The 25,490-nt window shown below is 33.6% G+C and overlaps 19 protein-coding genes across 19 annotated transcripts; 9 read left to right on the top strand and 10 right to left on the bottom strand. All coding sequences in view use genetic code 6, as the record gives it.

Annotated features, from left to right (window-relative positions):
- Positions 1-401: 401 nt before the first annotated feature.
- Positions 402-3,662, bottom strand: SS50377_24319 (uncharacterized protein; the record flags this gene model as incomplete). The annotated part of the gene is made up of 1 exon (XM_067908163.1): positions 402-3,662. One exon carries the CDS (start codon positions 3,660-3,662, stop codon positions 402-404), a length of 3,261 nt encoding a protein of 1,086 aa, XP_067765137.1.
- Positions 3,663-3,738: 76 nt separating this feature from the next.
- On the bottom strand, positions 3,739-4,317 carry SS50377_24318 (Mitotic spindle checkpoint protein MAD2; the record flags this gene model as incomplete). The annotated part of the gene is made up of 1 exon (XM_067908162.1): positions 3,739-4,317. One exon carries the CDS (start codon positions 4,315-4,317, stop codon positions 3,739-3,741), a length of 579 nt encoding a protein of 192 aa, XP_067765136.1.
- Positions 4,318-4,388: 71 nt separating this feature from the next.
- Positions 4,389-7,166, top strand: SS50377_24317 (uncharacterized protein; the record flags this gene model as incomplete). Its single annotated transcript, XM_067908161.1, has 1 exon — positions 4,389-7,166. The coding sequence occupies one exon, from the start codon at positions 4,389-4,391 to the stop codon at positions 7,164-7,166; it is 2,778 nt and encodes a 925-aa protein (XP_067765135.1).
- Positions 7,167-7,630: 464 nt separating this feature from the next.
- On the top strand, positions 7,631-8,128 carry SS50377_24316 (uncharacterized protein; the record flags this gene model as incomplete). The annotated part of the gene is made up of 1 exon (XM_067908160.1): positions 7,631-8,128. The coding sequence occupies one exon, from the start codon at positions 7,631-7,633 to the stop codon at positions 8,126-8,128; it is 498 nt and encodes a 165-aa protein (XP_067765134.1).
- A 9-nt stretch (positions 8,129-8,137) lies between these two features.
- SS50377_24315 (Short-chain dehydrogenase/reductase) lies at positions 8,138-9,013 on the bottom strand (the record flags this gene model as incomplete). Its single annotated transcript, XM_067908159.1, has 1 exon — positions 8,138-9,013. One exon carries the CDS (start codon positions 9,011-9,013, stop codon positions 8,138-8,140), a length of 876 nt encoding a protein of 291 aa, XP_067765133.1.
- Positions 9,014-9,453: 440 nt separating this feature from the next.
- On the bottom strand, positions 9,454-9,993 carry SS50377_24314 (uncharacterized protein; the record flags this gene model as incomplete). Its single annotated transcript, XM_067908158.1, has 1 exon — positions 9,454-9,993. One exon carries the CDS (start codon positions 9,991-9,993, stop codon positions 9,454-9,456), a length of 540 nt encoding a protein of 179 aa, XP_067765132.1.
- A 1,539-nt stretch (positions 9,994-11,532) lies between these two features.
- Positions 11,533-12,144, bottom strand: SS50377_24313 (uncharacterized protein; the record flags this gene model as incomplete). Its single annotated transcript, XM_067908157.1, has 1 exon — positions 11,533-12,144. The coding sequence occupies one exon, from the start codon at positions 12,142-12,144 to the stop codon at positions 11,533-11,535; it is 612 nt and encodes a 203-aa protein (XP_067765131.1).
- A 93-nt stretch (positions 12,145-12,237) lies between these two features.
- Positions 12,238-12,840, top strand: SS50377_24312 (uncharacterized protein; the record flags this gene model as incomplete). Its single annotated transcript, XM_067908156.1, has 1 exon — positions 12,238-12,840. One exon carries the CDS (start codon positions 12,238-12,240, stop codon positions 12,838-12,840), a length of 603 nt encoding a protein of 200 aa, XP_067765130.1.
- A 6-nt stretch (positions 12,841-12,846) lies between these two features.
- On the bottom strand, positions 12,847-13,098 carry SS50377_24311 (uncharacterized protein; the record flags this gene model as incomplete). The annotated part of the gene is made up of 1 exon (XM_067908155.1): positions 12,847-13,098. The coding sequence occupies one exon, from the start codon at positions 13,096-13,098 to the stop codon at positions 12,847-12,849; it is 252 nt and encodes an 83-aa protein (XP_067765129.1).
- A 174-nt stretch (positions 13,099-13,272) lies between these two features.
- On the top strand, positions 13,273-14,226 carry SS50377_24310 (Cysteine synthase A; the record flags this gene model as incomplete). The annotated part of the gene is made up of 1 exon (XM_067908154.1): positions 13,273-14,226. The coding sequence occupies one exon, from the start codon at positions 13,273-13,275 to the stop codon at positions 14,224-14,226; it is 954 nt and encodes a 317-aa protein (XP_067765128.1).
- A 544-nt stretch (positions 14,227-14,770) lies between these two features.
- On the top strand, positions 14,771-15,382 carry SS50377_24309 (uncharacterized protein; the record flags this gene model as incomplete). Its single annotated transcript, XM_067908153.1, has 1 exon — positions 14,771-15,382. One exon carries the CDS (start codon positions 14,771-14,773, stop codon positions 15,380-15,382), a length of 612 nt encoding a protein of 203 aa, XP_067765127.1.
- Positions 15,383-16,921: 1,539 nt separating this feature from the next.
- On the top strand, positions 16,922-17,461 carry SS50377_24308 (uncharacterized protein; the record flags this gene model as incomplete). Its single annotated transcript, XM_067908152.1, has 1 exon — positions 16,922-17,461. One exon carries the CDS (start codon positions 16,922-16,924, stop codon positions 17,459-17,461), a length of 540 nt encoding a protein of 179 aa, XP_067765126.1.
- A 440-nt stretch (positions 17,462-17,901) lies between these two features.
- Positions 17,902-18,777, top strand: SS50377_24307 (Short-chain dehydrogenase/reductase; the record flags this gene model as incomplete). The annotated part of the gene is made up of 1 exon (XM_067908151.1): positions 17,902-18,777. The coding sequence occupies one exon, from the start codon at positions 17,902-17,904 to the stop codon at positions 18,775-18,777; it is 876 nt and encodes a 291-aa protein (XP_067765125.1).
- Positions 18,778-18,786: 9 nt separating this feature from the next.
- Positions 18,787-19,284, bottom strand: SS50377_24306 (uncharacterized protein; the record flags this gene model as incomplete). Its single annotated transcript, XM_067908150.1, has 1 exon — positions 18,787-19,284. The coding sequence occupies one exon, from the start codon at positions 19,282-19,284 to the stop codon at positions 18,787-18,789; it is 498 nt and encodes a 165-aa protein (XP_067765124.1).
- Positions 19,285-19,829: 545 nt separating this feature from the next.
- Positions 19,830-20,693, bottom strand: SS50377_24305 (Cysteine-rich membrane protein 2; the record flags this gene model as incomplete). Its single annotated transcript, XM_067908149.1, has 1 exon — positions 19,830-20,693. One exon carries the CDS (start codon positions 20,691-20,693, stop codon positions 19,830-19,832), a length of 864 nt encoding a protein of 287 aa, XP_067765123.1.
- Positions 20,694-21,659: 966 nt separating this feature from the next.
- Positions 21,660-21,965, top strand: SS50377_24304 (uncharacterized protein; the record flags this gene model as incomplete). Its single annotated transcript, XM_067908148.1, has 1 exon — positions 21,660-21,965. The coding sequence occupies one exon, from the start codon at positions 21,660-21,662 to the stop codon at positions 21,963-21,965; it is 306 nt and encodes a 101-aa protein (XP_067765122.1).
- A 9-nt stretch (positions 21,966-21,974) lies between these two features.
- Positions 21,975-23,285, bottom strand: SS50377_24303 (Nonsense-mediated mRNA decay protein 3; the record flags this gene model as incomplete). Its single annotated transcript, XM_067908147.1, has 1 exon — positions 21,975-23,285. One exon carries the CDS (start codon positions 23,283-23,285, stop codon positions 21,975-21,977), a length of 1,311 nt encoding a protein of 436 aa, XP_067765121.1.
- Positions 23,286-23,350: 65 nt separating this feature from the next.
- Positions 23,351-23,908, bottom strand: SS50377_24302 (uncharacterized protein; the record flags this gene model as incomplete). Its single annotated transcript, XM_067908146.1, has 1 exon — positions 23,351-23,908. One exon carries the CDS (start codon positions 23,906-23,908, stop codon positions 23,351-23,353), a length of 558 nt encoding a protein of 185 aa, XP_067765120.1.
- A 492-nt stretch (positions 23,909-24,400) lies between these two features.
- On the top strand, positions 24,401-25,393 carry SS50377_24301 (uncharacterized protein; the record flags this gene model as incomplete). Its single annotated transcript, XM_067908145.1, has 1 exon — positions 24,401-25,393. The coding sequence occupies one exon, from the start codon at positions 24,401-24,403 to the stop codon at positions 25,391-25,393; it is 993 nt and encodes a 330-aa protein (XP_067765119.1).
- Positions 25,394-25,490: the final 97 nt, after the last annotated feature.

Genomic DNA, 25,490 nt, shown 5'->3' with positions numbered 1-25,490 from the left:
TAGTAAGTATAACTTGATAATATTTTTAAACTAACTATTTTAGATATTATAACTTTACGTTGCTTTAATAAAAATAGATAAGGCCTGCTGATTATTTATTATATTATAAATTTATAAATTATAACATTCAGTCACGTATTATTGCTAATCTGCATAATTATATATTTTATGGCCATATTCTACGTCAAGTTTGCACCAATTAGCAAATATTCTTAATTTACTTCATTAATCTAAATAAAATTCCTTATTTCATCCTAGATTTTATTTTTATTTCCTCTACTCTTGCAAGCTACATCTTACTATCAGGAAAAACAATATATTGCTGAAAATAGTATCTTCAAAAAAGAGCTTTAAAACATTAAATTTATCATTATTTGCACCAAAAACTTTAAATTTTCGCCTCACTAAACTGACTTATACCTGCCAGCGGCACCCCTTCTTTATTACGTCTACTGCTCCTATCTTCCAATTGAAGGAGGGGGAACGCCCAAACTTGGAGGTGGTGGTGGAATTGCGTCCTCTTCTGGTGCAATTTCCTTGCCATCCTCGCCGACCATAACCCACCGTTTATATACGCTTGACCATTTTTTACTGAGCTTCTTCCCAGGATCTGCTTTAATGGTTTCTTCTTGTTTCTTGTCGTCTTTGATTTCATTTTTGGAGCTTTTAGATGTTGAAGGAGCGAAAAAGTCATTTTAAGAGCTCTCTTTCGTAAGCTAAACTTGCTCCTGGTTTGCTTAAGGAATCACGGGGAGTGATGGTGCAGCAAAATCAGCAAATAATGTCGGCTCATCCGCAGAGACTACTTATGGTGACATGAATACTGGTTCTGGAATGCATGGACTTTCGAGCTAAATTTCTGGCTAATCAGACGTGAAAACAGGCTAAAAAACAATATTTTCAGCTACTTATTATAATTTTATTAGCTCTTATGTTGCTACTTTCTCTAACCTCTTGGAGCTAGCACTTGCGAGATACGGATTTTCGAACAGATTTTCCTCTACTTCAAATTCCTCGTTCACTTCCAAACCGCTCATTTCCTCACTTTTTGCATCAAAAAATTCATTTTCCTCTTCCTCCTATTTATCAACTTGAATTTCTACTTCTTTACCATAAAATAGATCCATCTAGCTCTAATCACCTGCAAACAAACTTGAACAGTTGTCTTACAACATGTTCTTTAGTTCTTTCTTATAGCTGCTTACAGCCCTTCCCACTCCAGTCCAAATCTGGAAACTAGCAGATACAATAGGGTATCTAACAGTTTGTTCGGTAATTTTCAAAGGCAAAACTGCAACTTCATATACCGAGAATTCGTCTTCAATTTCATTTTCCATTTCATGCAAATTTTCAGGCTAAAATTAAATCAAAAAGGTGATATTTTTGATCAAAATTTCAGCATAAAAAAGCGCTTATCTCGCTATTTATTTACTTTGCTATGCCTACTTCCTAGACAGACCGCAAAAAGCAGCTTTAAATGCCAACAAATGTGGGAAAAACGATAAATAGGAAAGGACATTGGAAGGTGCTTATTATGTATTATTATATGTTAAATCGTCTAAATTATTTTCTACCGTAAAAAACGAACATAACATTCTTTATCCAACTTTGCCCAAATTTTGCTTTGCAAACGTGAACTCGTAAATTTCGGTAAGCCTGAAATCCTCTAAAGGCGGCGTCTGGAACTCCTTTTGCATTTTCTGCAAAAACTAGTGGAAATGAGTCGGTTTTGAGGGAGTTTGCGATTTTCCGGTTTTTAGGAACGAAAATTCAAAATTCGCGTTGAAATGGCAGGGAATTGAAGCGGTAATTAAAATTATTTGCTAAAGGTACAAATCGTTATTCGCAGATTGAATGAGGTTCGCAAATCGATATTTTAGCTCAGAAAATGAAAGGTGGCTGATTTGTGATATTGTGAGTGCAAGAGTGTGGAAGGGAACTGATGGCGAAATGGAGTGGAAAGTTGAATTGTTATTGGAATTTTGAGTGTTTTAATTGTCAGAATGCGTCGAATCTGAATTTGACTAGGCTGTGTGGGTAATATTAGGCTGTTAAATCGTTCCGTTGAACTACTAAGGATTAGAATGGAAATTTGAATTGTATGGATTAAATTGTGCCTTGTTAGTACCATCTAAGTCTCTGAACATGCTGACTAGCTCCATTAGTTCGCTGCAACACTCGGGAAGCCTGCTAGCTACTTTTTAAGCGTCTGTTTCGACTCCAGCAATTAATTATGAAACACCGAAAAATCCAGCATTTTAAGCTGCAATCGCTGCCTCTTCGAATTTCCCAGTAGCTAATTTGAGCTTTATATCATTCAAAGGCTCTAAATCTAGTGTAACAGATCCGTGGATTTGGTTATCGCTGAAGTCTTCTAAAAGGAGTTCTTGGAAGAGGAAATCACTGGATTTTAAAAATGCAAGTTCAGGTGAAGTCTAAATCAACTTCCAGCGTAAGGCAGCGAGTGTAAGTGCTCTATAAGTAGGCAGAGCATTCGGAATTGTTTGGCGCTCTTTGGCTATATTAATATCAAGGAAAGATAATATTTGTTATGCATTGGTATTGAAATTGAGAGGAAATAGATCAGGTACATCTTCAAAAACTTATGAAACACGGATTCGACGTTTTGGACGTTTTATAGGTTATGGGTATTATGGTTCTACAGGTTGCTTGACTTGCTGCACTGACTAAATTTATTTTAGTTCTAATGCTAATTAATCACGCTACATCTAGCTTTCCTCTAATGAAATTTCAAGATTTCTTATAAGGGAACGATCGCTTTATTTTCCAGTTCCAAATTCTGATATCTAACTTAATAAGGAATTAATTTCTTATTACAAACTACTATTCTGATTAGAAAGGTCCTAATACTAGTGTTAGAAATTTTATAAAGAATGATTCAAATCAATATTCGTTTCGTTTAACACAGAATTAGAATTTTTAAGCTCTTCTGCAATTTTTCGTAATTCAGCGATTTGAATTTATGCATTACTTACTTATTATTTATACTATTACACTGTGCCTTTTAATTATTCATTTTCTTCATTTTATTAAGACGCAACTTCAGCTTCATTTTATTTTTCTGTTTTATCATCTGCGAACTCCATTTCGTTCGACAACTCGGTAACAATAAACTACCTTTGCTATTAAACAGAAATATCTCCTGCTGAAAAAGTTGAATGCTCCTATTTTTGAATTGTAGCATGAGGTGCGAAACAGTCAAAGGATGCAGAAGGTTCACGTTAGATTTCATCCACAGATGGGATTTACTCTTCTTCAAAATGTTTTACAACTGGAGAAGATTGTATAGCAGGAAATTGAGGTGGTGGAACAAGCACTGGTATATTGGAAGGTTGCTAATGGTAGTGATTAAACGTTGGAGGTGGTGGTAGAGTATTATCTTAGTTTTATTAGATCTGCTGAGGTTCTGGATTGAAAGTTGATAGTGGAGGTTATGGTTAATCTCCCAGTTATACTAGTTATTAGATTTCAGCTTAAAATATAGAAGGTGGAGGCAAAATAATATCTTATTATTAATCCTTTTGTATAGTTTCTGATAGAATATCAGATGTATTTAACAACTTATCGGATGAAAGTTATTTACGTCTATTTTTACGTCTATTAATGACTGGGGATGGTTCTTAATCAAAAAAATCAGACATTAATGGAGTGGGACATCTCTAATCAACATTACTAAAATCATATAAAATCTTAATATATACTAAAAAAAGAAATTTTTCAAATGTCGCCACCTCTTTCCTCGTAGACAACCCTAGTGCCTACAGAGTGTACTCCGGTCTAGAACTTTCTAAAATCGACACTCTAACCTTAAATCAAAGCTTCTTTAGTGGTTTCCCATCCCTGAGGTGGTAGAGCATTTTCATCTGCATGCACTTGAATATCAAATATAACCTTTTCGCTAATAACTGGTAAAAATGATACAGATGCAGTGATCTGCCTCATCACCGCCTGAATTTCACGCTTTGCGTCTGAATTTGTAGCTGTATCCGAGTCAACGTTGAACTCCCAGCACTCAATCGCCTTCTCACCTGCTAAAATAGCCAAAACTATCTTCTTAACCTATCCAGTCATAAGCCACTGTGCGGTAATATTAAGGACCTGCGTTAGGTAAGCGTTTAACTTTTCATCTTAAGCGACCGGGAGCTGCAAATCATATGCAGGCCTTGTGGTAAAGCAATTAGAAGGATACACCTAACGTAGATAGAGAATTTAGTTAATCGCAAATGCAAAATATTCAGTAACGGTTTTTGTAGAACCTTTTAGTGAAATCGCATTTACTTGAGTAGTTGCGGTCATTTTTGAGATTTTTTTAATGTATAAGAAATTTATATATAATAATATATAAACTCAAAACGTTCCGCAATTTAATGGAAAAGTCTAGACAACAACTCTAGTCATCAATTTAGCGCTACTTCCAGGAGTCCGACGCTCAGGTAGAGTCTTTTCTGTCTGAAATTGTTTCTAGGTATGTGATTCTATCATATTTCTAGGATTTATCACGCTCTGCAGAAATTACACAGGCCGATCAGGCTTAACTATTAGAGATTGCTGTTTCAATTTTATCTATTTCTGATAACAATATTACTGCACATTCTATACGGCTTGCTGGCGCAAGTATGTCAGAATTTGTTTCATTTTAAGATCTGACTTAAGAATGTTTACAAAGGCCTTAGATTTTATCTTAAAACTGTTTTAAGTCTATTTATAACATTTTTAACTAAGATACTGTTTACTCTGCCTTAGAATAATTACTCACAGAATCTTGCAGGCCTTTTGCTTTAGAAGCAAATAATACTTAACTTGCATATGGTCTTAAAATTTCTTTAAACTCTATATTACCTCGTTCAGATGTTTTAGTTTTCAGAGACATGCTTGTTAAAGAAACATCAGCTGATAAACCAGATCAGTCGTTATCATCAGGATAACGTTAGTTAATGGAGTTGGCAGATGTAACCGCAGGTGTTACATTGATTGGAGAGCCTCCAATTTAAGCTCTCTAAGGATTAGAATAAAGCATTGTAATTTTATTTAAATCAGTCGAAGTGTAACTAAATTAACAGTTAGCAGTTTACGTCTCATCCATTATGCCAGTTACATTTTATTCAATTGATACAGGTTCAAGCACTGATGAGACTCGAAGCTCAAGATCTAGAGAAACAATTTTATATCAAATCAATAGAGCAATTTTAATTTAATAGTTAGGATTATTATTTTAAGATATTAATAAAATATCCAATGAATTTAAAAAAGTTTCATAGGAATTTAGAGATGCAGTGCAATCTTTGTAGAATTTACTTAAAGAGAAGGAATCAGTTCCAAAAGCATAAATTTATCCAAGGTTTGCTGCAGTTTCAGCTTTGTATACAACTTTACAAAGAATTTCTGAGTAACTTGTTCGTCTCAGAACTTGGCACGCACGTGTATCACCGTTCATAGATGATAATTAGTTTACTGTATTGCCAGATGCTTCGGCAGCCGCTCCATTATATACATCTGATGAACTTGTTGAGGCTAGGGCCTGGTTTGTGTAAGAGTTCGGTAGAGGTGGTGAAAGGGTTGAAAATTCAAGATTCCAGCGACTTGCACTCTAAGTTTTGACAGAGACGAAAGATTTATCTCAAGTTAAGGATCTATCTCATTTCTCTGCATTAGATGCCGAGGACATTTTTGCAACAGATTGTTTGTTCGGTGGTATTGACCCTGTACTAGCTTTTGGCCCATAATCCTCGCGGCCAGGTTTCATATCATTTTCAAATTCTCTGTTTACTGCACAAGATCTTAAGTTTATTGCTTAGATGATCATTATTAATAATCCTAAGCTAGAGTTACCTGATAATAAGCAAGCAAGAGAAAGACCTTCTGCAAGCTAAATTTCATCTAACATGACAACTATTTCTGGTCCAAGAGGCCCTGAACTGATTTCATTCTCATCTGCATAGTCGAAGTAAATATTTTCCAATACACCAATGTTGTTTTTTGCGTCAATATTTGCAGTTTCTCTTTCAAGTCCAGATTATCTTCCAATGCTATTTCTCTGTGATATTCCTCGCTTAGCGAGGCTGGCCGCATCTTAATAATTTAGAGAATTAAGAGAATCAACTATCTAAAGATTTTAGACCTAATTTATTGATATTCTTCCATGTTTCAGAGCACAAATTGTTAATGATGAGCCTCCTAGTAACGGTGTAGAATCTTTAGTCTTCAAAAATATTGGTGGTAGAAAACTTTAGATTGATAATTGTGGATATTTAAGACGCCCTTTATATGCTGACTTGACATCCAGGTATATTATTAAACGGCTGGCTGAAAGTGATTTCACTGGGAGTTCCGAACTGAACGTGTTCTCAACTCCCTATTCAATTGATTAACTCTTAAGTCAAGAATTTTTGCAAGTTTTTGCTGAAATAGGAATGTCAGATACATATAAAAAGTACTCGATTTATAAAAGAAAAGTATATAACGTTACCAGTGAGACGCTTCTTAACTCAGATGAACGATTAATTATTTCAAATTAAATCCAATAAAATAAGGAGATTGACTATATTAATATGATAGACGTTGATATCTAAACCCCAGTCCATTTTTATGAAAGTAATATTGTTCCAGGTTACACTAGTAGTGAGTGGGAACTGAGAGCTAGAGCCCTTAGACTTTATCAGATACAGTAAAAGCGCACTTAGGTATTACAAACAAACTAGACTGTATTCAAGCAAATCAATGAAGCATAAACTATTGAGTATGCCGAAGCTGATACATAGTCTAAACATGATGCTAATACACGCGAAATTCAACTTCAGAAAATAACGAGAAAACCTTATCCAGTGATGAGCTATGCAAGTCAGGTATTAAAAGATGCAGCAGGTGTCGTTTATAGGAGCCAGATTGGTATGACGTTAGATTTCTGCTAGATTCAATAAGATTCTGAGAAGTATAAGAAGATGAGGGAGAGCGTAAAAAATACTGAAGTCTAAAAGCCTGGAGATATTGAACATGTCGTGGTAGATAATGTTAAAGAGGAGGATGTAAAACAGGAAGTTGAATAGACACCAGTAGTTGCTAATATAAAGAGTGCAGAGGAGTAGCATACATAATTACAAGAGAATGTTGCAGAAGATATTATTAAGGATGAACCAGCATAAGAGTGAAATTACATTGTTGTTTATATATTATGATGAATAAATACTGTTACCATCATAGATTATATCACGTTTATATCTAGAACACATAATTATATGCTCAATGTAAATTGTCATGTTATCTAAGATTGTCACCTATCAATTTATTTTAATAAATATCTAAACTAGAGGCTTAAATGAAATATAAGTAAGATTAAAATATAAAATTTTATTTACAATGCTTTCTAAAGTAAAAAAAGGTTAGCTGAAACTATTTTTATTCTATGATACGAATAAAGTTAAAAATATCATCAAATTAAGTAAATATAAAAGTAAACTGTGATAAGTTTATTCGATATCCACAATGAAACTTATGAACCTGTAAAGTTTAAATAAGTATTAAACGTAATAGTGTAATTTATATACATTAATTTTTTATTTTGTTTTCTAGTATTTTACTATTAGAGTAAATAATTTAACTAAAGATTTATAAAATGCCATCTCAAACTATTGAATTTAGTTCGAGAGAGAATCGAAACGCATTCTCAACAGCATTTAATATACAATCTAAATTTATAACTAATTAATTTAAGCTAAATTCTATTCCAATATCAGCATTTGAAGAAAGTAAATTTCTTCCTTCTAGCATTTTATTTAAATCAGAGTTTATATCTGCTCCTGTTAATAAGAAAAATATACTAATAAATATTTGTAAAACTAAACAAAGAGATGACTACGACAGGCTGTTCTACTCTGTGGGCGCGGCGCCGTTTTAGCTGAAGGGGAGGGTAGACAGCCTATACCGCAGGATTCAGGAGGAGCGCGCGCAGTCACCGCTCTAGGTCCACCACAGAGCCGCAGAGCCGCCAGCCAAGAAGCTGAAGCGCTTCGTGTCTGTGCCAGGATCGCTGCATGCGTCGCCGCGCGCTATGTCCTCTATGTCGGTGCGCTCCTACGAGCCGCGGAGCTGCCAGCAAAGTCAGGTCCAGTGAGTTCTATCTTCACTCGTTCTTCCCAGGCTCCAGGTCGAACATTCCCACCAGCTTCAGGTACGCATTAACCCCGATGAGGGCTTGAAGCAAACCGCTCGCATGGTTCAGCCAGCCGACCTTGACCACGCCCTGCTTCGAGGCCAGAGCGCGGGCAACCTGCTTGTTGCTGACCGAGAGCGGCGGCAGCATGCTAAGCTGCACCTTTTTGTTCGCGGCCTACATCTGGGGCTGCGCCATAAAGCGGGTCCCGCGCACCCCAACCGGGACCGCGACGCACACGCGCAAGTCCTTCCGCTCCATCAGTACCGCAGTGCCGAAGGTCTGAATCGCGGCCTTCGAAGCCGCGTAGAGCGAGAAGAAACGGGGCGGGAACGAGGCGCACAGCGAGGACGTAATGGTATAGTTTGTGAGGGAGGGCAGCTGCAGGAAGTAGTGCGACAGCAGGATGTGGGAGGTCAGGTTTTGGGCCAGGAACTCGGCGACCTGCGCACCCGAAAAGTCTGAAAAGCGGCGGTAATGGCCGCACCCGTGCAGAGAGTGGTAGTGCTGGATCTCGCTGGCCCGCAGGTCATGCTGCCGTAAAAAGGCCTCGAAGTGGCCCTAGAAGGCTGCGGTGTCGCTATAGTCGATCTGCATGGCGTAGACATCCGCGTTGGATTCAACCCATTCCGGTAGGACCGAGGTGCTCCTCGTCAGGAGAATGATCTTGAAGCTATTCTGTAGGATTTTGATTAGCTCGAGCCCGATACCGCCGGTACCGCCAGAAATAACCGCCAGGGGCTTGGCACCAGGGGCTGACCTGTAGCTGACAGTGTTGTAAGCCGACAGCGCGAAGGTGGTGAACGCGAGGAGCGCGAGAGCGAGGAGGGCCGCCTTGTACTGCATTTGCACTTAGCAGCGGATTATAACATATTATCGTATATGCTGCCTCGCCGAATGGACTGCTCGGCGGCCAGGTCTCTATGCCAAGGCCGCGTGCACACTGCCTAGCCTCGATATGGCCTATGGGTGGCATCGGCGGTATTCGCCGCATTGCATGCTAGCAGGAAGTCAGCATATAGCCCAGCTGAAGTCTTTCGCCGCGGAAGTCAGTTTGATGGCAAATCGCGGGATGGGGAGCTAGAAGTTGGCTGCACGCGGCCGAACTAACGTTCCATCGCGGTTTCAGCGCGTCTACCTCAGGCTTCCAGCGCCCTGGCCACGTTGGCAGGTTGCCGGGTGAGCGCTGCTTAACGCTGGGGCGCCAGTAGCTAACGGTGCGGGGATACTTGAAGCCCTGAGCCACCTAAGTGGTGAATTCCCGCATCGCACTAATTGGACATTGCTCAGGCGGATAGGCGAATAAATACGACACTCCCAGGCAGCAGGAATTTCAGCTCGTACAATGCTAACGCCTCTGGAATCCGCCAGGCGCACGGGCGATATGAGCGTTTTGCTTGTGCCAAAATATCCTCTGGGATGTATGGTGGATGCATCGTATTTCCGAGCCAGCCAGCTGCATAAACTCGCTGCTCTTAAAGGGGCAGCAATGGCACATAGATTGGTATGTGAACTGAAACCGGCAATGTGTATTTCGCATGGCCGTTTAGCTTGAACTTTCGAATGTAATCACTAATGCTTATTTTGCTACTGGTTCTGACCAGCATCGAAGAGATGGATTTATGAAGTTATGTGATTGGTCGTTTAATGACAAATACATATAGTCTTTCTATTTCGATTTTTATTTCCTCCAAATCAACAGGGAATATAAAAAAATCTCTTTTTATATTGAATTCTGTCGAAAGATACTATACAATTTTGGATGCGAGGTCTCTGACATTTATTACTAAAATATTAGATAAGCTGAAACGAATAGTATATTTCATATAGTAAAAGACTAGAGGTTAAGTGTTTTAGAAGCATTAAAATACAATTAGTTATTATTTTCATTTTTAGCTTCAGTTTAATCATATAATTTAATAGTATTTATTCATAATAAGTCTAAATAAAAGTATTGCACTGTTCAAATTATAGTGGTATTTCATTTAAACTAATTTTTAGACAGGTATATTATAATATAGTTACGGAGGTGACAATGCAAAAAGTATAATTTAGACTGGAATCTATCATGTTATCACAAACATTCATGAAAAATTCCTTCATGTATATATTCTAAGCTATAATTGATCCTTGCTATTATAATCTGTTTAAGATATCTAATACTACATTAAATTATTCTTATAAGAATGAAAACAAACGTTAGTACTTTTCCGGGACAGATTTTCTTCTGATAAATTTTTAATTAAATAGTAAGTTTATAGCTGGAATTGAATTTATGCTTTAATATCAGAGCATCTGTAACCAGATATAGAAGATTAATAAAATATAAATTTAATTTAACATTAATAATCAATTTTTCCAAAGACAGAAATTAAAGAACAGAGCATTTTACTCTGAATAAGTAAATTATAATTATAAATTTTAATGAATATCTGCCCTTCTATTGTGTAATGATATCTGCTATCATTCAATAAGAATTCATAGATAAGGCAATAGTACTCGTTTCATATTAAACAAATTAGTAATACGATCTAGTATTCTTAATAAATGTATTGTTCTAGTTCATTAAAACCATGTTATACTGCATTAGTACCTACTACATACGATAAATACCATTTTAATTAAAGATCATGACAATACTATTATATTATAGATTAAAAGTACTTCGATATCTTTTAGTAAATATTCCACTACTATTTTCGTGGCAAATCTAACACTTGAGGAGCTTAGATAATAATATTATCATAATAATAAATATAGTATACCTTATCCGACGATTTTTACTTGGGAGTATAATCATCTGGCGCTGAATATTCTTCATATGACTATGGAATAATAACTTGTGTTATATTTAAACAAGTTTCATCAATATGAAAAATGATTGAATACTATCTATGTCAAATCAGATACATAATTGGGTATTAATAATCCTATTAGATAGATGTGGAATGATATTATGACTGTGAATCTCCTGTATCTAGTTAATTTTCATATAGTGTAATAGCATTATAACCTGCCTTATGACTAATTTTGTTTTGCTTTACCATACAATTAATTCAAATATCTTCAGGTTTATTTTAACAATCTTTCCAGTTACAGTAATGTAGCAATACGTGCAAGATGTCATTTTGTATAGGTAACGTCTTTTATTCTAGCTAATATTTGTTGCTGTATAGTTAATATATGACCAATTGTAGCATCTATATTGTACAAACCTGGTATTCCCCTGAAGAAGCTTGGATAGTATTATTTAATTTCATTCAAAAGCCGCATAATGTCCAAATCTAAAATAAATCAAAATTAACATTAGCTTATGATCTTTAAAAGCTAGATAATAATTAAATTACATCTTTGTATTATATATTTCACTGAAGCTCTGGCATTTCAATACATACAAATCCGTTTTATGCTTCTCCTTCACCATCATAGGAAAAATGAAAAGCATCCTCTTGGATTTCTGAAACTCCAAACAATACTACACTTTAAAGGCATTTAACAATGTTTAAAACACGGTCTGATGTTCCATAAAGCAGACCTGTTTACATTTTCATTGCAAATGCTTTGCAGATTGCAAGGGCAACCTCGTGCTTCTTGACTTGCAAATGGAATTTTTTCTAGTTATTTAATGTTTCCATGGCAAGCTTTTAAAGAATCTTAGGAAAATCATATAACTTGATATACTTTTGCTTTGGCTAAGATGGAAAAAGATCGATATTTGGTTTAAGAAATACTTATTTAAGATTAGAAATGCGAACATATATTTATGACTTCTTTTCGTTTTGGTTAGGAATATTTTATTGTTTGAGAAGAATGGTAAAAAATGCTTCAAGATAGAAGATATCTGATAAAAGATGGTTAGAAGATATTTTCTCTTAATTAAACGAGAGTTTCTATATTGCGTATATTTATTCAGGTTTAAAGTTAGGTAAGAAAATATTTAGTTTTGAAGCGTGTTCCTATTTTTGAGCAGGTTCCATTATTAAAGGTAAATGAAGAAGGGAAAATAATAACTTAACATAAAAATAATACTATGGGATATATAGTGACTAATTAATTTTAGATTTTACAAAATGAGGTAATTCATTTAGTTAGAATTACCTTTGGAATAAAAAATTTAACAAAGATAACATGATACAACAAATATAAAGTAGGTCTAGACCTTGAGGATGCGAAGAAAATATCATCTTTCTACTGTTATGATCGAAGATGATTTTATTGAGCTAGAATAGGAACTAGGGTCTAAGAGCAGGTAGAGGATGAGAAATCTTAATTTTACTACAATAAAATAACGGATGACGTCTTAGGTAATTGATACTAATGTTAAAGCATCTATACAATTTGAAAAAGTTCTACCTACAAAATATAATAATAAATCATAATACGAAGGAAATTAGCTATTGTAATGTTAGTAAGAATCACAGCCTATATTAAAAAGCAATTAATTGTAAATGATTATACCAAATATAATAAATGAACTATCAAATGGTTATTTGTCGAAAAAATATCTAAGTTTCAGAACAAAAGCTAGAAATAATTTAGAATGTTCTTATGATTTTCCAATTGTAGTATCGAAATAATATTAATTAAATTAAGATTTGATATTTTCCAAAATATCAGACTCCAAATAATAAATAATTCATAAATTAAATAATAGTGTAATTAATGATTATTGAATATACTCAATCCATAGCTCTACTGCGTTCTTCATTTAATTCTATGAAATACTTTGCAACAAATTTATAAACTTCTTTTGAGTCTGGTTTTGTATCTAATAATTTTTTATAGAGATCATTAATGATTGCTTCTATTTCACTATGTTAGGCTAAATAATCAATATCAGATATTTTTTATTAAACTTTAGTTTTTCTAAGTTCCACTAATTCATTCTCAGTGAAATATCCATTCTTTGTTTCTGACGTTACATACTCCATTTTACCGCATAGAAATTATGGAATATTATATAATAAAATATATTTATGATTAATTTCATATATTATACAAATAACCATATTTGAGACATTATTATAGAAGTAGAAATTGTGAGTAATCATGAGTAATTATATCTATATATTATATTGCAAAATTCTATATATTTTTCCATATAAATGACGCTAATAACAGAAGAACTTGGAAAAACTCCACTTATTCGTCTATAATAGCTGCCTAAAGGAGGCAGGGTATTTTGTAAATATGAAGCTATTTCACCTGGGGGCTCAATTAAGGATAGAGTGGCAATTGCTATGCTTAAAGATCTGATATCATAGAATAGGATAACACCTAAAACCAGACTGATTGAACCTACATCAGGGAATACTGGTGTTGCTCTAGCATTAGTGTGCGCAGCTTATCAAATACCTTTAACTATTGTTATGCCTTCAAATATGTCAATTGAGAGACGTTTATTGATATAAGGCTATGGAGCGAACCTTATTTTAACAGAGAGCACACTTGGAACTAGAGGGGCTATAGCTAAATGTAAAGAACTAATGGATGAAAATAAAAATTATATTAGTCTTGGATAATTTGATAATCAGGCTAATGTTAAAGCTCATGAATGCACAACAGGTGTAGAACTAGTTAATTAGTGTAAAGAGTATAATATTAATCCAAAATTTTTTGTAGTCGGTTGTGGTACAGGAGGTACAATTTCTGGAGCGTCTATTCCTTTAAAAGCAGCATTTCCAGAATTGAAATCGATTGCTTTAGAACCAGAAAAAGCAATAATTTTAGAGACATAAAAAGCATGTAAACCATAGCCTCATGTAATCTAAGGTATTGGAACTGGATTTATACCATAAGTATATAATCCAGATATTGTTGATGAAATAATGTAAATTAATGATGATCAAGCTTTAAATACAACAAAGTTATTGGCCAGAAAAGAAGGTATATTAGCAGGAGTGTCCAGTGGTGCTAACGTTTATGCAGCAATTCAATATGCTTCAAAATATGACTGCGATGTCATAACAATTCTTCCAGATACAGGTGAACGATATATGAGTCTGTAGGGAATATTTGAGGATTTGGACGACGAAGATTTAGATGAAGATGATGATTGATTTCATAATTTGTTTTTTAGTTTATAGAATATCATTTTTTGTGATGGCAATAATATAATTCAAGTTAAGGATTATCTATAGTTTGATATTATTCATGTATTCAATGACTTTACTCTTAGTTTAAGTATTATCTTATCGTTCGTAGTGAAATATTAAATATAATATATTTCAAAAACATGAATAGTTTTTCGTTTAAAAATATACTACTTATAGTTTTTATTTATTAATAGTTCAATTTTAACAAAGTTGTTACATTATTTCTCATCCTCTACCTGCTCTTAGACCCTAGTTCCTATTCTAGCTCAATAAAATCATCTTCGATCATAACAGTAGAAAGATGATATTTTCTTCGCATCCTCAAGGTCTAGACCTACTTTATATTTGTTGTATCATGTTATCTTTGTTAAATTTTTTATTCCAAAGGTAATTCTAACTAAATGAATTACCTCATTTTGTAAAATCTAAAATTAATTAGTCACTATATATCCCATAGTATTATTTTTATGTTAAGTTATTATTTTCCCTTCTTCATTTACCTTTAATAATGGAACCTGCTCAAAAATAGGAACACGCTTCAAAACTAAATATTTTCTTACCTAACTTTAAACCTGAATAAATATACGCAATATAGAAACTCTCGTTTAATTAAGAGAAAATATCTTCTAACCATCTTTTATCAGATATCTTCTATCTTGAAGCATTTTTTACCATTCTTCTCAAACAATAAAATATTCCTAACCAAAACGAAAAGAAGTCATAAATATATGTTCGCATTTCTAATCTTAAATAAGTATTTCTTAAACCAAATATCGATCTTTTTCCATCTTAGCCAAAGCAAAAGTATATCAAGTTATATGATTTTCCTAAGATTCTTTAAAAGCTTGCCATGGAAACATTAAATAACTAGAAAAAATTCCATTTGCAAGTCAAGAAGCACGAGGTTGCCCTTGCAATCTGCAAAGCATTTGCAATGAAAATGTAAACAGGTCTGCTTTATGGAACATCAGACCGTGTTTTAAACATTGTTAAATGCCTTTAAAGTGTAGTATTGTTTGGAGTTTCAGAAATCCAAGAGGATGCTTTTCATTTTTCCTATGATGGTGAAGGAGAAGCATAAAACGGATTTGTATGTATTGAAATGCCAGAGCTTCAGTGAAATATATAATACAAAGATGTAATTTAATTATTATCTAGCTTTTAAAGATCATAAGCTAATGTTAATTTTGATTTATTTTAGATTTGGACATTATGCGGCTTTTGAATGAAATTAAATAATACTATCCAAGCTTCTTCAGGGGAATACCAGGTTTGTACAATATAGATGCTACAATTGGTCATATATTAACTATACAGCAACAAATATTAGCTAGAATAAAAGACGTTACCTATACAAAATGACATCTTGCACGTATTGCTACATTACTGTAACTGGAAAGATTGTTAAAATAAACCTGAAGATATTTGAATTAATTGTATGGTAAAGCAAAACAAAATTAGTCATAAGGCAGGTTATAATGCTATTACACTATATGAAAATTAACTAGATACAGGAGATTCACAGTCATAATATCATTCCACATCTATCTAATAGGATTATTAATACCCAATTATGTATCTGATTTGACATAGATAGTATTCAATCATTTTTCATATTGATGAAACTTGTTTAAATATAACACAAGTTATTATTCCATAGTCATATGAAGAATATTCAGCGCCAGATGATTATACTCCCAAGTAAAAATCGTCGGATAAGGTATACTATATTTATTATTATGATAATATTATTATCTAAGCTCCTCAAGTGTTAGATTTGCCACGAAAATAGTAGTGGAATATTTACTAAAAGATATCGAAGTACTTTTAATCTATAATATAATAGTATTGTCATGATCTTTAATTAAAATGGTATTTATCGTATGTAGTAGGTACTAATGCAGTATAACATGGTTTTAATGAACTAGAACAATACATTTATTAAGAATACTAGATCGTATTACTAATTTGTTTAATATGAAACGAGTACTATTGCCTTATCTATGAATTCTTATTGAATGATAGCAGATATCATTACACAATAGAAGGGCAGATATTCATTAAAATTTATAATTATAATTTACTTATTCAGAGTAAAATGCTCTGTTCTTTAATTTCTGTCTTTGGAAAAATTGATTATTAATGTTAAATTAAATTTATATTTTATTAATCTTCTATATCTGGTTACAGATGCTCTGATATTAAAGCATAAATTCAATTCCAGCTATAAACTTACTATTTAATTAAAAATTTATCAGAAGAAAATCTGTCCCGGAAAAGTACTAACGTTTGTTTTCATTCTTATAAGAATAATTTAATGTAGTATTAGATATCTTAAACAGATTATAATAGCAAGGATCAATTATAGCTTAGAATATATACATGAAGGAATTTTTCATGAATGTTTGTGATAACATGATAGATTCCAGTCTAAATTATACTTTTTGCATTGTCACCTCCGTAACTATATTATAATATACCTGTCTAAAAATTAGTTTAAATGAAATACCACTATAATTTGAACAGTGCAATACTTTTATTTAGACTTATTATGAATAAATACTATTAAATTATATGATTAAACTGAAGCTAAAAATGAAAATAATAACTAATTGTATTTTAATGCTTCTAAAACACTTAACCTCTAGTCTTTTACTATATGAAATATACTATTCGTTTCAGCTTATCTAATATTTTAGTAATAAATGTCAGAGACCTCGCATCCAAAATTGTATAGTATCTTTCGACAGAATTCAATATAAAAAGAGATTTTTTTATATTCCCTGTTGATTTGGAGGAAATAAAAATCGAAATAGAAAGACTATATGTATTTGTCATTAAACGACCAATCACATAACTTCATAAATCCATCTCTTCGATGCTGGTCAGAACCAGTAGCAAAATAAGCATTAGTGATTACATTCGAAAGTTCAAGCTAAACGGCCATGCGAAATACACATTGCCGGTTTCAGTTCACATACCAATCTATGTGCCATTGCTGCCCCTTTAAGAGCAGCGAGTTTATGCAGCTGGCTGGCTCGGAAATACGATGCATCCACCATACATCCCAGAGGATATTTTGGCACAAGCAAAACGCTCATATCGCCCGTGCGCCTGGCGGATTCCAGAGGCGTTAGCATTGTACGAGCTGAAATTCCTGCTGCCTGGGAGTGTCGTATTTATTCGCCTATCCGCCTGAGCAATGTCCAATTAGTGCGATGCGGGAATTCACCACTTAGGTGGCTCAGGGCTTCAAGTATCCCCGCACCGTTAGCTACTGGCGCCCCAGCGTTAAGCAGCGCTCACCCGGCAACCTGCCAACGTGGCCAGGGCGCTGGAAGCCTGAGGTAGACGCGCTGAAACCGCGATGGAACGTTAGTTCGGCCGCGTGCAGCCAACTTCTAGCTCCCCATCCCGCGATTTGCCATCAAACTGACTTCCGCGGCGAAAGACTTCAGCTGGGCTATATGCTGACTTCCTGCTAGCATGCAATGCGGCGAATACCGCCGATGCCACCCATAGGCCATATCGAGGCTAGGCAGTGTGCACGCGGCCTTGGCATAGAGACCTGGCCGCCGAGCAGTCCATTCGGCGAGGCAGCATATACGATAATATGTTATAATCCGCTGCTAAGTGCAAATGCAGTACAAGGCGGCCCTCCTCGCTCTCGCGCTCCTCGCGTTCACCACCTTCGCGCTGTCGGCTTACAACACTGTCAGCTACAGGTCAGCCCCTGGTGCCAAGCCCCTGGCGGTTATTTCTGGCGGTACCGGCGGTATCGGGCTCGAGCTAATCAAAATCCTACAGAATAGCTTCAAGATCATTCTCCTGACGAGGAGCACCTCGGTCCTACCGGAATGGGTTGAATCCAACGCGGATGTCTACGCCATGCAGATCGACTATAGCGACACCGCGACCTTCTAGGGCCACTTCGAGGCCTTTTTACGGCAGCATGACCTGCGGGCCAGCGAGATCCAGCACTACCACTCTCTGCACGGGTGCGGCCATTACCGCCGCTTTTCAGACTTTTCGGGTGCGCAGGTCGCCGAGTTCCTGGCCCAAAACCTGACCTCCCACATCCTGCTGTCGCACTACTTCCTGCAGCTGCCCTCCCTCACAAACTATACCATTACGTCCTCGCTGTGCGCCTCGTTCCCGCCCCGTTTCTTCTCGCTCTACGCGGCTTCGAAGGCCGCGATTCAGACCTTCGGCACTGCGGTACTGATGGAGCGGAAGGACTTGCGCGTGTGCGTCGCGGTCCCGGTTGGGGTGCGCGGGACCCGCTTTATGGCGCAGCCCCAGATGTAGGCCGCGAACAAAAAGGTGCAGCTTAGCATGCTGCCGCCGCTCTCGGTCAGCAACAAGCAGGTTGCCCGCGCTCTGGCCTCGAAGCAGGGAGTGGTCAAGGTCGGCTGGCTGAACTATGCGAGCGGTTTGCTTCAAGCCCTCATCGGGGTTAATGCGTACCTGAAGCTGGTGGGAATGTTCGACCTGGAGCCTGGGAAGAACGAGTGAAGATAGAACTCACTGGACCTGACTTTGCTGGCAGCTCCGCGGCTCGTAGGAGCGCACCGACATAGAGGACATAGCGCGCGGCGACGCATGCAGCGATCCTGGCACAGACACGAAGCGCTTCAGCTTCTTGGCTGGCGGCTCTGCGGCTCTGTGGTGGACCTAGAGCGGTGACTGCGCGCGCTCCTCCTGAATCCTGCGGTATAGGCTGTCTACCCTCCCCTTCAGCTAAAACGGCGCCGCGCCCACAGAGTAGAACAGCCGGTCGTAGTCATCTCTTTAGTAAAGCTTCTAGATATTATTTAAAATGTTTCTTTTATTTATTGGGCTTGATACATATTATGACTTAATATTAATTTACGGAGGAAGAAATTGACTTTAATCAAATGATAAAATAGGAATTGAGTTAAGCTTAAATTAATTTTCGATAAATTTAGACTATACATTGAATGCCGTAGAAAAAGCCTCTCTATGTTCTCTGGCACTAAACTCTAAATTTTTCGAAGGCATTTTATTATTTTTATTTGTATTAAATTAATAAATACTATTAATATGTACGAATAATTAAAAATTGTTTTAATAACATTACAGAAGTAAATACAACTAGTATATAGAAAATATATTTTCATAATTTAATTGCGATCATAATTATATTAAATATCGAATTTATCGAAACCAATTTAAACTATCTGTAGATGTAATAAGAATACAATAATTATATTAGGAAATATAATTATTCTTCTAAAGTTCACTAAAAATATCTATTAATTAACGTATGATAAAGAAATAAATTTCAGTTTATTTCACTATTTTTTTATGTAAGTCGGATATAATATTAAAATTAAAATTGTATAAACTATTTAATACATATTTACATTATTCTAATAAGGAATAACAATAAACATTATTGCGATAACTACAAATATATTATGATGGATGCTGCATACCTTCAATACTAAAATTATGTAAAAATTAAAAATTAATAAGTGAATATAATTATTTTATTCTATCAATATTTGGCCTATACATAAATAATCAATATAACATATTTAATATCAACTCTTAGCTCTTTTTGTAAAATAATAAGCAAGACCACCACCTACAGCTCCAATTAGTATTATAATGGCTATGATTATACCTGCGATTGCTCCTCCTCCAATTTTATTTTGAGATTAAGCAGCACTTCGCCAGCACATGTTACCAATTTTTTCAAATCCCTTCACACATTGATCACATTTTCCAGGGCTACTTAATATACTATTTTGTAAACATGATGCACACTAAGATTTGTCATCTGAACAAGTAGCACAGTTTGCAGAAGCACTACAAAAACATTGTGAAGTGATATTATTTGTACACGGCTTAGCAACACCGTTGTCACAATATTAACCATGTTTTAAAGAGTTACAATAGGGAGTACAAGTACCACTTATAGTCGTAATTTAATCGACAATATTGCACTTATAACACAATTCTATAGAACCACATATTTCGCATTTTAAATCACATGGTACACATTTCCTATCAATTACATTGCAATAACCTAACTTAGCATCCTAACACTGTTTGTTATTATTGCATATTAAACTACACACTCCGGTGGTAGTGTCTAAATCATATCCTTTCATACATTCTGTACATGTGTTAGCATTAGTGCATTTGCTACAACCTTTCTAACAGTTTTCACATCTATTTCTACTTAAATAAGTTCCAGATAAACATTCCGTGCATACAGCTTCATTACAACCCTTACAATTAGTTATTGCTGTGAAATCTACACAATAACACCCCTATCCAAGAATCATATTGTCAGTACATGGTAAACATGGAACTGATGCAGTATCAGAATCAACTGCTGGGCAGAAATGATTTTTTTTACAGTTTGCATTGAATCTTGTGCATGTTCCAGCATCATTCATTTAATAAAATAATCCATAGCTATTTATATGTTTATACTAGGAACTATTTTTTTAGTTTTTGTAAAATAAGTTACTTATTTTTACTTCATTACAATATACTTAATAAATATGATGTTTTTCTCCCTATATTATTTTAACATACAATATAGTATTTATTATTTAACAATTGAGTAAAACTTATAATTATAATATCCTATTTAAAAATTAAGTTAATGAAATAATTTAAATTATAATATTCATTAATTTATTAGTAATAATTTATAATATTTATAATAAAATTTACTATAAAATATTTCTCTTAATATAGCTCAATACAATAATTTATAAATATAGTATCACGTGTTATTGTTTTAAACATGATAATTTTATTAATATCACTACTTCTTGAATTAAATACTTATTTCTGCAGTATGAAATATAAACGAAAACAAAAGTTAGATTTTCTTCATATAACTTAGTGTTATATAAAAATAATATTAACATTCATTAGTTATATACATCATCATAGGATTCTTATCGCACTATAAAATAAATAAAATTTAATGCAGTGATTTATACTAAATTTAGTAATCAAAATACAATATATAATATTATACTAAATTTAAATATTTAATTTAATTTGGAATAAAGAAAGTGAACTAATAAATCTTAATATTTTTATTTTTAATATAATCTCCTATTAGGTAATGTAACTTACATTGTTTGTATTTAAATATTTTGGGTGAGAATTTTGAGAAATTTATTATCGTACTCTTAATTAAATATCAAACAATTGACCTATATCAATAACATTAAAAAGGTAAATATCACATAATGAATAAGTATATTGTTTATTATCATTTGATTAAAATTTTGGTTTAAATAAAATGTATTTTAATCAAATTGAGAATTTCAATTAAGCAATACTGGTTTTAATTATATATTATTATTTATAAGTAAGTAACATATTTTTTCGCTTCTTACAGAATGTTCAAAGCTGTGGAAACTGTAACAAAACTTGAAACCGAATCTGATAACGTTTAAATGATGTTAGTTAAAGTATTGGCTATTGAGCCTGACATAAATTTAATTGATATAGATCAATAAGAATTTGAATTAAACTTTGCAGTGAAAGGTGATAAGTTAGTAATAAATATGTGGTATATGGTGCTTTTAGATATGAAGAATGAAATTATATGGGCTAAAGAATGTCAAGATTAACCATAAAAGGAAGTTTTATCATAATTTATTAATGTTATAGATAAGCACCCTGAAATTTTTGTACCCAAATGATTATACTCATCACTCATCAATATCAGGGCAATATCCATTCCCTTCTATCAGCACTTCATCTTCTAAAAGTTCTCCTTGATCATCTTCGTCGAGCATTTCAGCAACTGCTTCGTAATCATCATCCTAGTATCCCATTTCTTCATCATGACATTCATCTTTTAGCTATTTACGCTTTTTCTCAACGTTTTAAGCCCTGTTAATGATATAATATTTCTAATTAACCTCAAAACCCCTGTTTAATTCACTTTCACTGTTAAAATCAATTTAATCGGCTTAGTAAACCCAGCAAAATGTATCCTCTTTAGCATTGACAATATGACTTCTACAGTAGTGAACTTCGCTCAATTCTGAATCTATATCAGTCTGGACAGACATACCACCTTCTTCTGTTTCACAAATATAGGCTTTAATACGATTTTTACGTGATTAAACAGATGAAAATTATGCAGAAAAATATTAAGCGGCAGTTAAAGATCCAGTACTACCTGTTAAAGGGTCAACCAAGTGAATACGTTAGTTAACTTTATAAACTATACATACAGGTCCAATATGTCCAATTAAAGGACGTAACTTCTTTGGGACAATAACTAAATCATCTTTTGAAATAATAGCTAGGTTGAAAATTACAGAATGTTTAATGTATGCAGTATTGGACTTTATATCAGCAGACACCATTTTGTCACTTTAATGATGAATTCCAGGTGCTCTGGTATGGACAAAGTCTATAAATTTATTACAGCTAGATTTTTACTTAAAGCAGAAGTCAATTCCTTCAGGTTATTTAATAACATCAGTAAAATGCAATTTATCCTTATTTTTCACAATTTCATGTTCAAGATATAAGAATGTTCTCTTATGTTATGTTTTCTATCTAAGTTGAACTTAATATGTCCACGTATGATCAGTATATGTATACTAGCATTCGTCACACATTGTGACATGTTGAGTAAAAGTGCAAACATGATCCTATTCAATTAAAATATTATATATTTCTCTTTGGAGGGTGAGTCTAACTTTAATACGCTTTGAATGTGGCTCAGTCCATAAGAAAGCAGCATCTTTAATTTTAAGCCCTTTTAGACCTCTTATTTTTTTCAAACAAATACCTAAAAGTTAAGTAGATTCTAAAGCAGCTGGTACATATTTTCCCTGCTCAGTGCAAAAGCGTTCACATTACCTGCAAAAATGAATAATTTACTCCGCATCGACTGGCTCAGCTAGGTTAGTTTAATTTTTCAAACAATTCATGCATAGTGTGGCAGGATTAGGATCGATAGCAGTACCACAACTATGGCAAAGTACTGAATAAGTTAAGTTCATTTCAAGGAATGGGAATAGGAATGGTACTATTATAATATTAAATATACGAATAGTAAATATGAAATTCAGATAATTTCAAAATCATCTATTGATAATCTTGAGGATGTTTAATTCTAGAAAACTTAAACCCTAGCATCCTACTAACACTTGGATGAACCATTATATTATGGAGTAAATGATTGTGCTGATTTTACTCGTTAAAATCTGTTTTAAGTTTAAATTTAAGATTTATAAACTACTTTCCTTGGTGTTTATAATTAGGTTATAGTTAGTTCATCATTAACTTCTTTTGATTTTCTACTAGGTTTAGCAGACTATGGTCTCACCTTTTGCTAATTCATAAATGGTTACATTTATATATCTAATGATTTGATAGTCATAAATGGAGTATTATTACCACATGTTTATGATTTAGGTATAAAAGAATTAACCAAATTTGATTGAAACTTAGGCTAAGGTATTTCTACTTTAAAAATATTTTAATTATTCTAAGAATAATTTATTTTAGATACTTACTTTTATGGTTGTTGTGTCTAACTGTAAAAATTAGATCTAAGAGGATTTTGGTTCTTATTTTCCACTGAACTCATTGTATAAAATTTTGTAGATAGAGGAACCTTCATTTTAATCTACGGATGATAATATGTGTAATATTAAAAACTTTAACCATTCATTATATTTTGAATTGTCGCGTATATAAGATAAAATATCAATAATATTAGAAGCTTAAAAACTCAATCAATTTTACTGTTATATTTTATTATAACTATATTTAAAGATTTTTTTCAAAAGTAACTAACAGAATTCTAATTAATTTTATTAATCTTAAATATCTTTATTTATATTATTATAAACTTAATATATACGTTTTTGACGTTCTGTCATATTATAACTTTTCTTACTGCTTTTGATTTTGTATTTAAGTAGTTTAATATCTTCAATTAAAAGTTCCGTATACACATAATTTTTATTAAGCTAATATATATCAGTTTTCTACTTGATATTTTCTATAGTAAGTATATACATAAATAAATAATTTAAATATTAAATAATACATTATGTTAAGTAAATTTAAGCTAATATTATATCGTATTACTATTATTATTCTTCAAAAAATGACAGATAATCGAAAACTCACCAAACAAACACACGCTTTAAATGAACAACTTTAGACAACTATTACATCTCTGTAATAATAAATATCAAATTCACAAAACCTTATAACAATTTAACGCTAGTAAATTAATGCCCTAAAAGAAGAGAACACACATATAGACCAAAAGGTTTAGAAATTCTCCTAATTCGACACATCTTCGCCATCTTTATTCTCCCGCCTAGCAACAGCTAATTTGATGTAAAATTTTATTTAGACAGGTGCTGATAAAAGGAACGAAAATGCATTCCTTACAGAAGTTCAACTCCGCGAGCGACTCAATATTGAATTTCGAGCTATTATTCAGGAATGCGAGCAGCGAAAAATCGAAATTCAGCGAAAATAAATCAATAAAGACAACCTATTAAAAGAGCTTCTGGGCAAATCATTATTCAATGAATTTTTTATGGTCCGCGAAATTGACCAAAAAGAAACGGAAAATCAATTTTTGAATCGCAAAATTTGTAAATAGTGCCACGAAGAATTGGGCTTTCTGAAGAGCTAAATTGACTGCAAATTACATGAACTGAACGTTATAAAAACCTTTCTAAAAAATTGTAAAATAAGAAGCGAAAAATTAGAATTGAATTTGAATCAGGATGCAACAGGGACAATTTTGAGCCAGCTTTTACAGAATAAAAAGCAAATTGACACTTCTTGGATTGGGAATGAAAAGTTGATTTCAATGTCACAAAAATAGAAAATTCTCATTTATTGCCTCAAATTGGCAAAAATGCGCAATTCGACTGAAATTTAAAATCTAGAGGTTTTACAAAAGAAAAACAAGCCCGTCCGATCGCTTTTGCAAGCGATTTTGGACGATTCAGATTTTCTGGGTCAGGATGGTTTCGATCGCGAAAAGGTACTCTTTTAGTTGGCGCAAAATCGTTTATTTTTAGAGCAAATTCTGAAGGTTGGAGGGGTGGAGTGGAAAATTGATTTCAATTCACAATGATAACTCCGATTGAAAGAATTAGTTCAAATTATGTGTAATTTTAATGGCGAGAGAGATAAAAAACGTTATTATTGATGGTTTAAGTAGTAGAAAGTAA

Source organism: Spironucleus salmonicida, chromosome 4 (genome assembly GCF_000497125.1).
Source record: "Spironucleus salmonicida strain ATCC 50377 chromosome 4, whole genome shotgun sequence".
Taxonomy (NCBI): Eukaryota; Fornicata; order Diplomonadida; family Hexamitidae; genus Spironucleus; species Spironucleus salmonicida.
The sequence above is the reverse complement of the archived record's forward strand: the minus strand, read 5'-3'. Positions and strand labels throughout refer to the sequence as shown.